The sequence below is a fragment of the Octodon degus genome, unplaced genomic scaffold (genome assembly GCF_000260255.1).
Source record: "Octodon degus isolate 3935 unplaced genomic scaffold, OctDeg1.0 scaffold00229, whole genome shotgun sequence".
In the NCBI taxonomy this organism is placed as follows: Eukaryota; Metazoa; Chordata; class Mammalia; order Rodentia; family Octodontidae; genus Octodon; species Octodon degus.
In genome coordinates, this window is record NW_004524805.1 from 1,086,159 (window position 1) to 1,102,063 (window position 15,905).

At 44.8% G+C, this 15,905-nt stretch overlaps 1 protein-coding gene across 2 annotated transcripts in view; it reads right to left on the minus strand.

The window, feature by feature from the left end:
* The window catches only part of Ust (uronyl 2-sulfotransferase), a 312,684-nt gene that overhangs the window by 38,477 nt on the left and 258,302 nt on the right, over positions 1 to 15,905 (minus strand). The window contains exon 8 of one of the 2 annotated variants that reach the window (XM_023705778.1): positions 1,848 to 3,609. The exons of the other annotated variant lie outside the window; for it this stretch is intronic. Coding sequence (XP_023561546.1) covers positions 3,455 to 3,609 — 155 coding nt within the window. The 3' untranslated portion in view covers positions 1,848 to 3,454. Of the gene's footprint in view, positions 1 to 1,847; positions 3,610 to 15,905 lie in introns of those variants that run through there. 2 annotated transcript variants of the gene reach the window in all.

Sequence of the window (15,905 nt, forward strand, 5' to 3'; positions counted from 1 at the left end):
TCTCTCTCTCTTTCTTTCTGTACCAGGGATCAAACTTAGGACTTGGGCTTCCCATGCAGGCCCTTATGCAGCTGAGCTACTTCCCGGCCTGTCCACTGACACTAAGGGGAAAAAAGCGGGAAAGAATGGGAAACTACATCCCAGATATCATCATGAGGCCACATATAAGCAACTGTGTGTCAACAAAAGTCAGATACTGACAAGAGAATTTTTTTTTTGGACATGTAAAATCATTGACATTTTAAAAGAATACACTAATATTTCTTAAGGATTAGAAACTAGTAGAAATCTCAGGCTGAGCAGAGGGAACTGTTTAGCAGAACCTTCATGAAATCGATTTAAGTTTTATGAGGAATTAAGTTACAGTTTTTGACTCTGGACCATGAAAACCAACCACTCCGCCAAAAATGTATTTGGGATTTAACATTTTCTTTTGGAAAAACAGCTTAAAAGTGACGTACCCTCATCACTTAAAGGCTATGAAACTCTATTTTAACAATATGATGGGGCCTACTTTCGACCAAAGCAAAGTTAATAATAACATGGTCTGAGATCAAGACTAACAGCACATGTGGTTCAGTATCTACTTATAGACACTCTGGGAGTTGTGTGGTCTTTCATGACAGCCATTGGGGCTGATTCTGAGTTGGTGAAAGTAAGCTAATCTTCCATGGTCAATGCCAGGAACCAACTCACATGCCCTATTATACTTAGGCAAACAATATTCTATGCTATAATGTGGAAATCCAGAAGCATAGCAGAGCCAAAACTTACCCTGAGTAAACACAAAACTTCATCACCATTTGGAGTGTGAGCTCTGTGTTATGGCTCTAAAGATGGCCAGCCTTTGCTCATCAGGCCAGTCCTTCTGATTGAAAGCCAGCTCAAGGCTCCTCCTAGTCCACCTCAGTCTGAGCGTACCTCCTGGAGGGAAGCAGGGGCTCACTCTTCTGGGGCATGTTGTTGGAGAGGGGTATCTCCAGAGAATAGTCCTCTGGGAAGCCAGGCTAGGAGGCCTGCAGAAGGGCCTGACATACAGACTGTGATGTTTTCTGCTTTGAGGGGACTGGGAATGCCTAGGATAACCTGAGAGTTCTTTGCTTCTGGGAATGGGGTATGAGAAGAAGCAAGTACACAATTTTCCCCCTATAAATTGGATGGTGATGGAACAATTTAAGGACTCCCTGAAAACCATGTGGTATTGTTTAGGTTAAGAACTCTTGCTGTGGACAGAACAGACAGTTCTGTACACAGTATCATTTGCTGAGACGATAAAAAGAACTACTGAAAACCCACTTTCATTCTTAGTAACATGGACCCAGGTTTGGCTGTCCACCATTTGGGATATTTTCCTTTGAAGTAGAATGTTACTATTGAGGACTCTGTGAAACCACAGGTGGTGGTTTGGTGCAGTGGCTACATCTGGGCCCCAATCCTGGAGCTGTGTGGCCTAGGGTAAGCTACTGATCCCCTCCCCATAGCATCGGAGCCTAAGACAGTGCAAGTTCACTCTGCCGAAGCTGCCTACGTGATGCATGGGAGAGCCAAGCATGTAAAACACTGGACCTGCTTATCAACGAACAGAAGCTCATATCACCTCCCTCTATTTTTAGTGCATCGAATTTGGATGAATAAAATCCTCTCATAAAATAATGTGTCATATCTATCTCTGCTACCTTCAGTTTCCTCACTGTAAAATGGGGATGAGAGAATCCTGTAGCTTTGGGTTGCTCTGAAGATTAAATAGTCCAAATAAAATGCTTGTCATAATCCATGCATTCAACATTAGCTCAACAAATCTTTATTGCATACCCACAGGGTACAGAGCAGAGCTAGTATTACTATTATTACTGCTGTTGTTACAAACTCTTCTGAGGCAGGACAAATTGTGTTATTTTCACCTGTGAATACCTTTATCATTCTACAATGATATATTAGGGCTCTGGGCAATGGACCACAGTGGAATTCTGGAGAAGGATGGTTTGGGTCCTAAGGGCCATTAGCATAGAGAGGGTGGTTTGAGTACGGGAACACAGTAGAAGGATAGGGAACCATGGAGGCAGGCATGAGGTAGAGTATCTATGCAGGAAGATCAAGTAGAAAATAGAGAAGAGAAACTTCACTTTCTCATAACGCACAAGGGTCCGATCTAGTTGTTTTCCTTTTGTGGGCAATAATAAATGATAGAAAAGTTACCTAAACCATGATGTGTGTTTTTTACCATGACCAGAGACAGTCACCAATATTCTTCTCATCAGTCTTCACGACTAAACTGAAGGCCTGGTGTCCATCCACACAGAAGCAGGGAGACTCTCCTAAAGGAGCACGGACCATGGAACAAAAGGCAGGAATGTCCCAGCTCCAGGTCCTCTCCTTACCTTTGGGCCTTGGGAGGCCAGGAAGCACTTTTTGGGCAGGCTGTCTGGGCCTGGATTTGCACTTCCATCCTGGCACCGTGGCCCTTGGCCCTCCTGCAGGGCATTCGGCTGTGGCTCTCTGGGTGAAGTTTAAGGGGAAGTTTCTTCGCCAACAGCTGCAACAGCTAGTTGAAGGCCTTCCCGGAGGGGAGCAAGGAGGTTGGCTGGGGTGAGCAAGAAGCCCCAGAAAAGAGGAAGTCGGTCACAAAGATGGAGGAAGGTTTCATGACTACTAAGTGGTATACTACGCATAAAGCCCTGACACAGTGAGTACATTTTTTTTCAGCATTTTTTAAATAAATAACCCAGCTGCTCCATCTTTATGAAGTTTCCTTCCTGGGGCAACCAAAATTTAACATTCTGTGGTGAAACAATATGGTATACTACTAAAATAAAAGTTGCCTCAGTACTCTACTTGAAAAGCTATCCAGCTTTGCTAGAGCTAAGATCGGAGTTGTTTGAAGTCGAAGAGCTCAGGGATGTAAGGAAAAGGGAATGGTGGCAATCTCATTTTCATGTCTACCTAGCCTTCCTTTGGCGGGCTGGAGGAACATGACCCCGGGCCACCCCCCTAGGCTTTCCCAGGTGTTTGTCCCAGACATACCCACCAAGTAGCTGCAGCTGATATGTTATGCTCAAAACTTTAAGACGGGTGCGGGAAAGGAGAGAAAGCTGGGACTGGGAGAGCTGGGTCTGACTTCAGATGAGTGAGGCAGGTGCTGTGGAACCCAGAAAGGCCCTGGCCATAGCCTGTTTCCCAGAAGCCTCTGTGGAGCTGCCTACTGACAGAGATGATTTCCTTATTTCACACAAACAACTGAGGACAGGGCCCATCAGCACCCCAGAGAGGAAGCCCTCAGCAAAAGTTTCTTCTTGGTTCCCTGCAGCTCAACCGTCACCTTTCCCAGCATCTCTTTTTTAGAAGAGGTGGAGAAATAAAAGCCATGAAGCACAGGGGAGAATGCGCCGGGCGTGCAGCCACAGCCCCACAGGTTGTGCCTCTCACCAGCTGTGTGTGGAACTCGAGGATGTGGGCCTCAGACCGCTGGTGTGTTTTCTCCCTTGCAGAGTATGTGTCTGCCAGGTGTAGCTGTGTCTACCCGAGTACACCACCTGGGTAGGGCCAGTGCTTGATAGCCGTGGCATTCCTTGATACCTTCTACTACAGGAAAGGCAGAGAAGACTGAAAAGTCTAGGAGAGAGAACAGAAATCAGCAGAATCCACAACCACAGGTAACAACTTCCATTTGTTTGCTGTTTCTTCAACCAATCTGTTCTCCTACTCCGTGTGAGAGTTACAAGCACATATAAGTTTTGTATAATATAAATGTCATGTTGTGTCTGATTTTTCATTGTGTTGCTGAGTATTTTCCAGTGTCGTTAATATTCTTCAAATACAACTTTAGTGGCCTCATCATATTTCATCGCATCACTGTAAAATCACTTATTTAGCTTTCCCCAAAGGTGAGACATTTCTTTTTTCCCCAGTTCTTTCTTCCAACAAAGGCAGATAGAGGATAAGCTCATCTTTGAAGCCAGGGATTCTTTTTTTCTTTTTCCTTTTGGGTGTGCTTTAGGGAGAAGTAAAGCAGGCTCAGGAGGCTCTCGGGTAAGCACAAAGCCCACCGCAGGCACGGCTGCAGCTGGCCCTGGTGGAGCTTAGCAAAGACGCAGACGGTGCTTGAGGAGCTACCACAGGGAGAGTCTACAGTCCAGTCGCTAAGACGTCACTGGGACATAGGCAGAGGAAGGTGACTGCTCCTCTCACACACTGAGTTGCCAGCAGGACAACAAACACAGATAAAAGCATCTTCTGACCCTTCCTGTTTCAGAGAAATGGAATGTGTTTCTGTATTTTGCACTGTCTGTAGGTCATTAAAAGACACCAACATTTTAAATAGCTTCTCAAGTAGGTACAGCATTGTTCTCCAGCCATGGTACAAGACAGCTTGTATTGCTTTATGCAAAGGTCAAATACGGCACAATTGTAACGCACACACCTCGGGATCATCTGTTACACAGGTTGCCTATTTCAGGGTGAGATCAGGAAAGAAATGGGGTGACTGGAGCTACACAGCACCCACATGTGGCCGACGCTGTGTGGGTCCAGACAGCCAAACACACGCTGCCCAGACCACAGGGGGGGCCACTGCTGCCAAGGGAACAGCAGAGTGCTCTCCAAGAAATTCTTACTAAGTGGAACTGGAAGGATGAACACACATCCTTGATTTGAGGAAAACAATTTGTTCTAAATCTACACTAAGGATGCATTTTGTAACTGATTTTCAAAAATGAGGCTACTTCTTTGATGAAAAATGAACATGGAAGATGTATGGGGGAAATAAAATGATGAAACAATAGAAATACATGGATTTCATGAAGAGACTGAATCTTTTGGTCTACACCAGCCAGTATTTTAGCTTTTATTAAACTCTGCCTTATGCCCATTTAAAAATGCAGACCCCAAGTGGGAAATACAGGCATATTTTCAGGAATACTGAATCACATAAAACAATGTAAAGCCAGTATTATATTGCATACAGAGCTACTAGAAATCCTTTTCAAACACAAAATGGGATGCCCAGGCACTTAACAAGGGTAGGGATTTTTCTAGTCCAGGTCCCATTTTGATGAAGCCAGAGACTCTTCAAACCTAGGCCCTTCTAGAATATGGAAAGCTCTTCTTACCTCCAAGTGTCTATTTCTTCATTTGGAAATACAGATGAGGAGCCCTCTACCTGTCTAACAGCACTAGTTTCTTTGGGTTGTCCTAACAGATCCCCATGCACTAGAGGGCTTAAAATAACAGAAATTATACTTGCACAGTGTTGGAGACTAGAAGTCCAAAAATCAATGTGTTGGCATGGCTGTCTTCCCCTCTGGGGGAGAATCCTTCCCATTTCTTTCATCTTCTAGTGGTTGCTGGTATTCTTGGCATATAGTAACAAAACTGCAGTATCTGCCACATCTTCTTCACACGGCCTGCTTCCTGTGTCTTCCGATTTCTCTCTTTTTATGAGGACACTGGTCCTTAGGTCTACCATGTTTTAGTATGGCCTCTTTTAACTTGATTACCTCCTATCTAAAATAGGGTACTATTCATAGGTATGAAAGATTAGGACCTCACATATTTTGAGGAGACACAGTTCAGCCTACAACACAATCTCACAGAGTTGTGAAGGAAGTCAACTTCTGCCCAGAATAAAGGTGCTATCTTAACGGGAAATGCCAGTTTTAAAGGTCTTAAATTCCAAGAAGGGCCACTTTGAGGAAGCTTTCTCATCTCTGAGTGTTGGTGTCTGTTACTGGTATAGGGCTGGACCCCGGAAAGCAAAACTTCATGTAGAGCACAGTTCTACCTGCCCAAACACAGAGAAGCAGTCTTGCCAGCTGGGTGGCCTTCTCACTGGGCAGTCCCAACCAGTAGGAAAATCTGCAGCAGTGCTTCTCAATTGAGCCCCAGTTCCCCCCACCACAATCCATCACAGACTGATATTTTTTGTAAACTACAATAAAAACAAATTGTTACAAAAATGATCATGGCCGTATCAAATTGCCGTAAAAAGTTCCAAATGCTTATTCTCAATTTCTGCCCTTATCTCATCATGGGCTGGTAGTGAGCAGCTTGCGGACTGGCACCAATCCCTAGACCACACTTTGAGTCACGGTGCTTCGCCGTGGCTGGGGTCACCGCAGACACAAGGGCCCCTCTGGGACATGCTCCCAGACAGGAACATTCTTGCTCTTGTGGCTCTGAGGAGGGGTGACAGATTCCCAGCTTCATCCTAGGGCACCCTGGCTTAGGAAAATGTCCCTCCCCTCCCCCATACCTGTGCCTCAGGGCTTCCTTTGAGCTCCTTTCCAACTGACTGACTTTCCTTTCAGTCTGGACTTGAAAAACAGCTTTCTGAGCAAATACAGGAGATCCCAGCAGCCCCAACACCATGGCTCATATGGAATGTATTTAGAGAAGGGAAAAAAGCTCAAGCAGAGTGGTTATACGATTTTGAACTGGCTTGGACAGAGCGTGGCTGGAATTTTAGTGCTGGCTTTTGTTTGCATTCGTCATGACACATTTGTTATACGAGCCACTGCTACTGCTACTCAAGCAGCCAAGGCCCAGACCCTTCAAAGGCTTCTTTTTCTTCTGTACCTCAGCTGACCAACAGCACACACTAAGCAAGGGCCTTGGCTCTCTGGCTTTGAAGTCAGTACCCAAAAGGGACATGGATAACCCAGGAAACGAAGGTGCTTTTCTGGCTGTGTTAAATGAGATGGTATCTCTGAATGGTCATATATTCTGTCCCTGATGGAAGGGTGCATATTTTCCTTAATTCTTGTCATTTAGGTATTAGACACTTGTCTTTCTTCTAGGTAATGCTAAAATCACAGCATGGAGCCTTATCGTGGCAACACCATTCAGTAAAAACTGAAAGAGGATTGACTAATTACTGGCAAGGGCTCTTATTTTTATTTGTTCTGACTTTGAGGTCAAGGCTACTGAAAGCAACGCTAGAGCACTGTAGACATCACATGAAAGAAGTGTGTAGAAGAGTTCTACAGAGTTAAGAGCTGGGAATACAAAACTGGCCCTAGAACTTTCAGGTTCAGGTGGATAGGATGCTCCCGGTGAAGTGCAGGGAGCCAATCAAACATCTTCAGTTCGTTTCCTTCTGAAGTCACTACAACAACAGGAAAGGCTACCAGAATCACAAATGATGAGGAGCTGGGGAAGGATGTCTATGGAAGACAGGCCTCAACCAGTTTCTGGAAGATGAAAAGCAGATGGAGGTTTGCATCCAACTTAGCAGAGAAAGGTGTTTTTAAGAGTTGGCAGGAAGGCACATTGACCAGAATGACCAGTTCACCCAACTGAGCCCCTGAAGATGCCAAAGTGACAGCACCAGGTGGCACAGTGGGAGAGCTGGCCGTCTGTGAAGCAAATTCCCTCCTCAGGCACACGTAGCCAGTTATCTTGCAATGCTTGCCTCCCACTCTCCGAGGGAAGGTGGGACTCTCCAGGGTCTAGAGGTAGGCAGTCTCAGGATTAGTCTCCAGAGAACTGGGACAGAGGATCTGAATCTGCTAACCTGGACGAGGAACAAGGAGAGGGCTGGGGTGATGCAAGAGCAGTTCTGTGCCTCGTGTGTCCAGTGTGGACCTTCCACACAGCTCCCATAGCCGTAACCAGGGGCGCGGTCTGCTCTTCTGTCCTGCCTCATCTCCCACCCCCTAGGCAGAGCTGTAGAAGATTTTCCAGCATGAAAACTGAACAAAGTCCAGAAAAATCAACAATCATTAATAAACATTTCTTCTAGCAGAACTTCTGTTGCTTGGTCTTCCTACAGTGATGTCCACTAGACAATAAGCTTTCCTCGGCACACTTTCACCTGGGCCTTTAGTTCTTTGAGCCTAAACACAGACCAGGGTCCTCAGAGGGAAGCCTATAGACAAAAACAGAGAGCCAGACTGACCGAAGGGACCTTGAACGTAATAGTGCACAGAATAGGTTGAAAACGTTGAGACAGCGCCCATATTTTTCAGAGCTTTAAGGTGATATCACATTCAATAAACAAGAATAAGAAATTGTGTAACAGGAAAAAAGATGTGGTTCTTGGGAAAGAGAAAATTCAATAGAATGTTTGGAATACAGACTGAGAAACTTTTCCAGAGGGGAAAAGTTGGAGAGATGGAAATATAACAAAGCACACAGAAAGGATGAACTTACGAGTTGAAATAAATGAACACTAAGAACATTCTGCAAATGAAACAAAGGCAATGGTAATGATAACATTATGAAAGAAACAAAACAAAAAATCCCAGAAATGACAGATGGGGGAGGGGAGCAGGGAGGAGGAAGAAAGGAATCAGGAATGCATGGCTGTGAGAAGCGATCCACACTGAGCCAAACTGGTGGTCAAGTGAGACAGCTGAGTCCCAAGCTCTTCAAACATCTCCGACTCCCAAGGACTTGCCAACACCCACTATGGTCTACACGGCCTCTCAAAGCTCAGGGTGAAATGCAACTGCCTTCATAGCAGTGTTGAAAGGCAGAAACTTCACAAGTTGATTAGGTCCTGGCTGTGGATTAATGTCAATGTTTTGGGAGTGGATAGACAAATCATGCTAGGCAAGGGATGCTGGTAAAAAAGGGAACATCAGTCCCCTTCCGGCCCCTCATATTCTTGCTATGTGATACCTTCTGCCACACTGTGATGCAGAAAGAAGACCTCACTAAGATGCAGATCCCTGACCTCGGCCTCCCAGCTTGCAGTGCCATGAGCCAAATAAACTTCTAACGCCTAGAACCTATCCAGTCTGTGGTACTCTGATACAGCTGCCAAAAAACGGACTAAGGCAACTCCGATGTATCTTTTATCAGAAAGCAACCCAAGAACATCATGTTACAAAGTGAGTTATTACATCATAAAATAGAGCCAGGCATGTGGGCACACCTGAGTGGGGAGCTTAACGAACTGGTGAGACCCAGTCTCAAAAAATAAGCAAGGGATGTGGATGTAGTATGAAGGCTCTGGGTCCAACCTCCAATAACACACAGACATATACACAAACACAGACACACTCCAAGAAAAAATATCCATGAGACACAGAAAGCGAGCGACCCAACCAGGGCACATGGAGAAAGGGAGTTACAGCAGAGCTTAGCGAGGGGGACCCAGATCGAAGGGCAAGTAAGGGAGGTGGGTGCGAAGGAGGGAAGGAGTCTTGTCATTTAGGGGGAGGGAAATGGAATCCAGTAATACTGAAACAGCATTAAAAAATATTGATGCAATAGATGTAATGACACACGCAAAGTTTTGATTGATTTAAATATACTTAAGCAAACCTTTCAAAAGGCAAGAATTAATGGCATGGAAATCAGACAGTCGTGCAACAGGTGAAGGAAAACAACCATGCACGACTCGGATCAGCCATAAGCCCAGCATGAATCTCCATGGTGATGCAGAAGAGGCTGTGCACACACAATGTGGCTGCAACCATATCAGGAGGACGGGAGAGAGAGCAGAAGCCAGGGTGATGGAATAAGAGGGCTAAACAATGTCATAAATAACTAAGGCCAGACATAGATCCTGAGTACACTAGTGACAAACGGTGTGACTCTCAGAAGACACAGCTAACTATGCTGAAAGTGACAGGCTTTGCACAACCAGATTGCACAGGGGTGTCAGAGGAGGAAACATTGCTTGTTATTACACATCTTTGATACTATTTGATTCTGGTCACATACATGCTTTATTTTAATAAATGTACTTACAAATAAAGAGGTAAAATTATAGGAACACCCACTTGGAAGCCAGTCAGCAGTGTCTGGCTGTGACAATGTAAAAGTATCTATGAGGGACAGAGGCACTGACATCTACCGGTTTTGGAACACCCAAGGCTCCCGGGGGACAAGTGCACACTGCTCTTCTCATCAGTGGGGGGTAAACGCTACATTTCCTGGTGGGTTTGTGGGCGGTGACATCATTACGCTTAATACAGCCCACAAAGAACCACGCAGAAAAACAACAATGTCGTGTGCGTGTGGATGGTCTCCGCTTTCCACTGTTTCTTTTCACAATCTGGTGTTTCTTTCCAGATTGAAAATGCTAGGATGCTCTGTTTTTGATGAAATGTAAAATTTCTATCTGAAAAAGACCAAGTTGGACAAGAAAAGAAAACTTGCACTGTAAAGCGTTGAGTCACGGGTGAAAGGAGGGTGCTTCCCCAGCGAGGGGCAGGTTTTATAAGTGAAGAATGTCGGGAACCAAGTGCACGGAGGCAGCTCTGAAGTCCTCCGTCTGGGACTCTGCCCATCACTGCACTCACCTCTGTGTAGACAGTGACCTTCGTGGTGCAGACATGAAAAGGCAGGAAGTTACAAGCCTTTATACGCGTAAACTGTCAAGCTCTGAGGTCAGGTCTCTGATCTCTGCCCAACCTTCAGAAGCACTGAGCTTTGTGCAGTTAGCAGGAAAAGTCCAAAAGTTGAATACCGTGGTGACTAATTCCACCCCCTAGTCATCTGCTTACTCAACACGAAGCATATTATGGTCAGTGCAGCTACATGCAGCTCAGAGTCCAAGTGATTATATTCTGAAGGAGAGGAAATTCACCTCTCAGTACAGAAGATCATTGTTGAACCTACCACACACCCAGATGTTGTTAACCAGCTTTTCTTTTGGGGAAGTGAGTCACAAGAGAGAAACTGCCACCCCCGAGCATGGCCACTCTGTGGGAGTGGAAGGCAGGGGGAGGGGAGGATCTGGGGCTCTCCAGAGGGACACTGGGGGCTCAGAAGAGATGAGGTGCATGGTGTGGAGGAGGCTGGAGGGCCAGTTCTGCAGGGGTGACCCCAAAGGCTCAGAGGAGAACAGGACAGGGGCACATAGGCAGCTCCGGCCTGGTCCAGGCACTGGCTAGAACAGGAGAGGCATCCATACTGGTTGGCAGTGGGTGACATCTGGAGAAACGAGATGGGAAGGGACACACAAGCCAGCAGGAACCAGTGGGCCCCAGCCTAGAGGGTGGCTGGGCCAGGTGGAGAGACTGAGAAGAAAGCAAGGAGGAAGTCCATGGGGGTGCTCAGGACCCGGAGGTATCCATAATGTGCTTCCGGGAAAGTGAGAAGGCCTGAGGGGGTGGCCAGGATGGGAGAGGGCAGGGAACGAAGGCACTGCCGGTGGGGTGACACACGGTGGTGCTCTGGCAGCTGTGGCCTGGCAGCTGCTTCGGAACTGGTACGGATTACTCAGCTCCAGGTGCCCCACAGAGAGCTGATGCTGCTGGTGCTGCCCCTGGCTTGGAGAGGATGCTGTTAAAGGTAGGGTGACTCAAAAGTAGCTGTGAAGGATCAGGGGATGGAGCTTAGGGAGGCAGGCTCAGCAGGTACAGGCCGATGAGGGCTGGTCCAGCCTCCCACCTCACGCCTGCGCTCCTGTTATTCTGTCTGCCTCACATGCCTCCTTCCTGTCAAATTTCTATGCACCCACTACGGCCCAGCACAAAGGTCTCCCCAAGGCTGGGCACCCTAACTCCTGTCTATTATGGTTTTCCAGCCTGACCCTTCTTTCTTCTTTACACCATGCCAGCAGATTGCGGAAACTTGAGTACTTAGTTATACCTGCTGAATGTGTTTGTTCAAGCTGTTTCCAGGTCATATCTGCTATGTAAATACTAGTTTTCACAAAAGAGAAATATTTTGTAAAGTCATTTAGAAAATCAATGCCTGCAAATTAAGTTCCTTCTTTCTTGCTAATCTTACATGATAAAATTAGAGACACTTTCTTCTGAGAGAAGAACGCACCTAAGGCAAGCACAAATCAATAAGCAAGGAGAAGATGTGTTTAAAACATAGAACTCAAGGTAATTACTATTTGTGGTGAAGCAATAACAACATAATGAGGTCAAAAGCATATAAGTCATGTTGCAAGCTGAGCTTTCATAAAATAAATCTATCTAGAGGCTGCACCACTACGAGATGGTAATGGTTCTGAAAGATGTTTAAAGCTATCATCAGCCTGTGGTTACAGTTCCCTTCAGGAAGCTGTTTCCTAAAAACCTGTGAGGTTTCAGGAGTTAATTTTAACTCCTTTAGGTTATGTGTTCATTCTCAACTCCTTCCCAGTGGCTGCAGTTGAACACTTCTGTGGCTTCAGTTTGCGTCGTACATGCTGTTTGAAGAATCCAGCACCACTGTTCTCTACCTCTCCACCCCCATGAGAAAGACAGCCAGTTTTCAAAATTACTTTCTTCTGTGTGGGTTACCACATGCTGGCTAAGATAATATACTGGTGATCTCTGTGATTTCTTTATTTTTGCAAGGCTTGGATTGAGCTCAGGGCCTCCCATGTGCTAGGTAAGTGCTCACGTCTCCTACTGTACAGACCATACGTGGAATAGAGACCATCCTTAGATATTTTTTTTTCTCCGAATGCCTTCAGGGCAGGTTTGGCTGGCTTGAGTTGTGGGGATCGAACCACAGCAACCTGAGCCTGACTGCTTTGTTGAAGCAGCCACTTAAAGAGCTGAGCTAAGGGGCAGGCCCCCTACCCTTGGATTTTATGTCTCGTTTTTTACATTCAACAAACTGTATTACACACTCTGAATGCTTAGTACACTCTGGATTTATGATTAAATATTAAGACTATTTTTAAGGGGTCACAAGTTTATTGTGTTTGTGGTATTTTGGGGAACAGAAGCTTGAATATCACTTCTGTCAGGACACGGGCACTGTCACGTGGGATTTGGTAACTGAGGGCAAGTGGTACAGCCTGTGTGAAGCTTGGCTTCCCTGTTTAGAAAATGAGAAAAAGAATATTTGCTTCTTCAACTTCAGAGGATTCATTTAGGAACGAAATGAGATCATCTATACTACGAAATGGTTTACAAGCTGCAAATTGCTATGTACATGATTATTACTTAGACACTGTTACTGGCTTGGGACATGGCTGGCAAGAAAATCGTCACGGAGAGTATGGACAGTAGAGGAACCCAGTGAAGTGAGCCACTGAACAGCTTCATTGGTCTCTGTACATGGATAATTTAAATTTTCCTGGCCAGTATTGTATCTTTCTGAGGTCCTCAAGTATTTTTCAATTTTTGCTTTAGCACAAGAGCAACAGGAAGGGGGAAATAAAAATGGTAATGAAAAGCAACAGTTTAATTAAAGCTTTGTAGAATAATGGATAGACACACTTATATACACATATAAATCAGAGTTGACTGTATAAATATATGTGTGTATATGTATACACACATATAAATCACTTAGCTGCATAAATACCCATGTATCTGTGTGTGTATACACATAATACATGTATATACATGTACGTATTTAGCTTACATAAACTGCTCAGCTCAACCCCAATCCCCATTGTCATTGACTCTCATAAAATGTAGTTTACACTACTGCCATCAACTGAACTTGGGATCCTTTTGAAACTCAAGATCCCATTTTCAGGTCCCAAATTGGACATAATTGCACATCTGTGTTCAAACATTATGTAAACTTTCAGCATGTGAGTGTGTGTTTGGAAACCCAAAGTCTGTCTTTGGGAAAATGGAAAGATGCTGCCACCTTCTGGACAAAGGTTAGTAATTCATTAACCTATTCAAAAGTACGGTACTCTATGTAGTTCTGGAAGTAAGGAACCTTATGAGTCTTAAGTTAAAAAAAAAAAAAAAAGAAAAGAAAAGAAAAGAAAACCTTTATTAAATCTATAGGCAGGGGCCGGGGAGATGGCTCAGTAGAATAAGCGCTTCCCTGGCAAGCACAAGGGCCTGAATTCAATCCCTGGTTCTGGGGGTGAGGGGTGGGGGGAATCTATAGGCACACATCCTTCACCTACTAAACAGTGGCAGGAGAGGTTTGGTTATTAAGCATAAACCAAGGGTAATTGGTTCCAATCCCATCTCAAGAGTGGATTTCATTTAAACTTAATTCTCTGACATTTCTAGTAGAAGTCCAGGCATAAAAACAGATGAACTTTTAAAAACACGCAGCAACTTTGATCATGTGTGATGACCAGCCCTGAGGCCATCACAGCAGCAGTGTTTCCAGTTAGCTTATTCCCTGTGGTTGGTTTAGGAGCATGACATGGGCAAGAAACATGGCAGTGACCAAAATAGAACCGTTCCCTCCCTCCTAAGGCATTACCACAGAAGTGCTACATCTTGAAGGCGCAAGAGTCCACAGTCACAGATGAGCTGTACCAGGCGAGACACATCAAGGCCTTGCCTTTCGTCTCTCCCTCCCTCCTTGGCTTGCTCCCTTCCTTTCTTCGTCCCTTTTTTCCTCTCTGGTGAAGTCACAAAAAGAGCCTGAAGTCCTAGACACAGCCCTGACTCTCTGCCGCCCTATGCCAGGCAGGCTGATATTTAATTTCTCAGCGTTCTCCTCACATGAAGGCTGAGGCAAGGGCTCCGCATGGATCTGGACAGCCACGTCTCACAACCACCCTTGGAAATAGAGATAGTATTTATGCATCTTATGCAGGTGGGGAAACAGAGGCTTGGAGAGGGAGTATTTTGTTCCAGTTGTACCATTAATAAGTGGGAGAGTAACTCAATCCCCCGAGTCACCTACTCTTGAGTCTGTTCTCTAATGATCATGCGTACTGTCTTCTCAACAGAAATGCACAAGGTATATGAGAACAGCCCTAAGAAGGAATGAACTCCTTGTGCAGACCTCAGCCTGTCCTCTAGGTGGCGACAGCCTCCATCACGAAACTTTGGGCAACTGGGACTATAATTTCTGGAGCGGGGAAGCACTCTGTAACCTCCTAACTAAAGGTAGAACAAGCAGCTTTAAAACATTCTTCAGGATACATTCATATCATAATAATGCAAACTTAAAGATCATCCACGGAAACCTGCCTTTGCCTCAGCTTGCAGACAGACCCGCGGCAGAGAACCAACTGCAAGGCCTCCCAGGGCTCAGCGAAGGGCTCTCGGCTGAAGATGACGGTCGCTAACTAGGAGACAAACAAGCATTCATTCTGTACTATTTTTTGTAAATCTGTCTGATCTTTTTATTGATACATAAATGAAGACTTGAATTTGTCCTGTAGTATACTATTTCAAATTTGTTTTATGTATTTGATATTATTTTCTAGACAATGTCCTGAGATTTGAAAACTGCAATGTAAATGAACTCACAGAACATTACTAAGGGGAAGTCCAATTATCAATTGGACATAATGAAAGCAAATGAAAACACTAGTTTGTACTATATCATTGTTTATAAATTTAATAAAATTAATCTTTCAAACAGCAGTCACATTGTTAATAAATTTAAATATGTAAAATTAATATTTAAGTCATATTTATCACACATTTTTCCTTTGTAACAGTTGGCAGCCACATTCTCAATGTAGCCCACAAAATATGTAGTGCATTCTCTGCTCTGGCTCCACTCTTTACGTGAGCAACGGAAGCAAGCTGAAAGTGGACACTGGTATTCTCGTCATGGGAGGTATTTAAAATACAAGGTAAAAAGATTCGACATTTGAGTTTATTAAATCCTTACAGAAAGAAAGCAATAGCTTACTACTAGGTCATGTAGTTCTACGTGTGTATGCTAGGTGGAGCAACCGCACAAGATCAGCTTGGGCACTGGCCAAATCAAGCATTTATAAAAGGAATGTTCATATCACAAATATCCACAGGTTCCTCATAATAAATAACTTTACTATCTGTGGATTTTAAGACTGGTGAAATTTTAGCTTCAAAATTATGACAGTAATTTTTAAAAAATCATTTATTTATTTATTTGATACAGGGTCTCACTATGCAGCTCTGACTCATAGTGATCCTCCTGCGTCAGCCTCCCCAGAGCTGCAATCACAGGCATGTGCCACCATGCCCAGTTTCGGTGGTGGCCAGCCCAGCACGCCTGAGATTCTGGGGTGAGCAGGGCGTGTGGGACCAGGGACTAAAAATGGGTCCTTGTGCTTGCCAGGCATTTATTTATTTATTTATTTATTT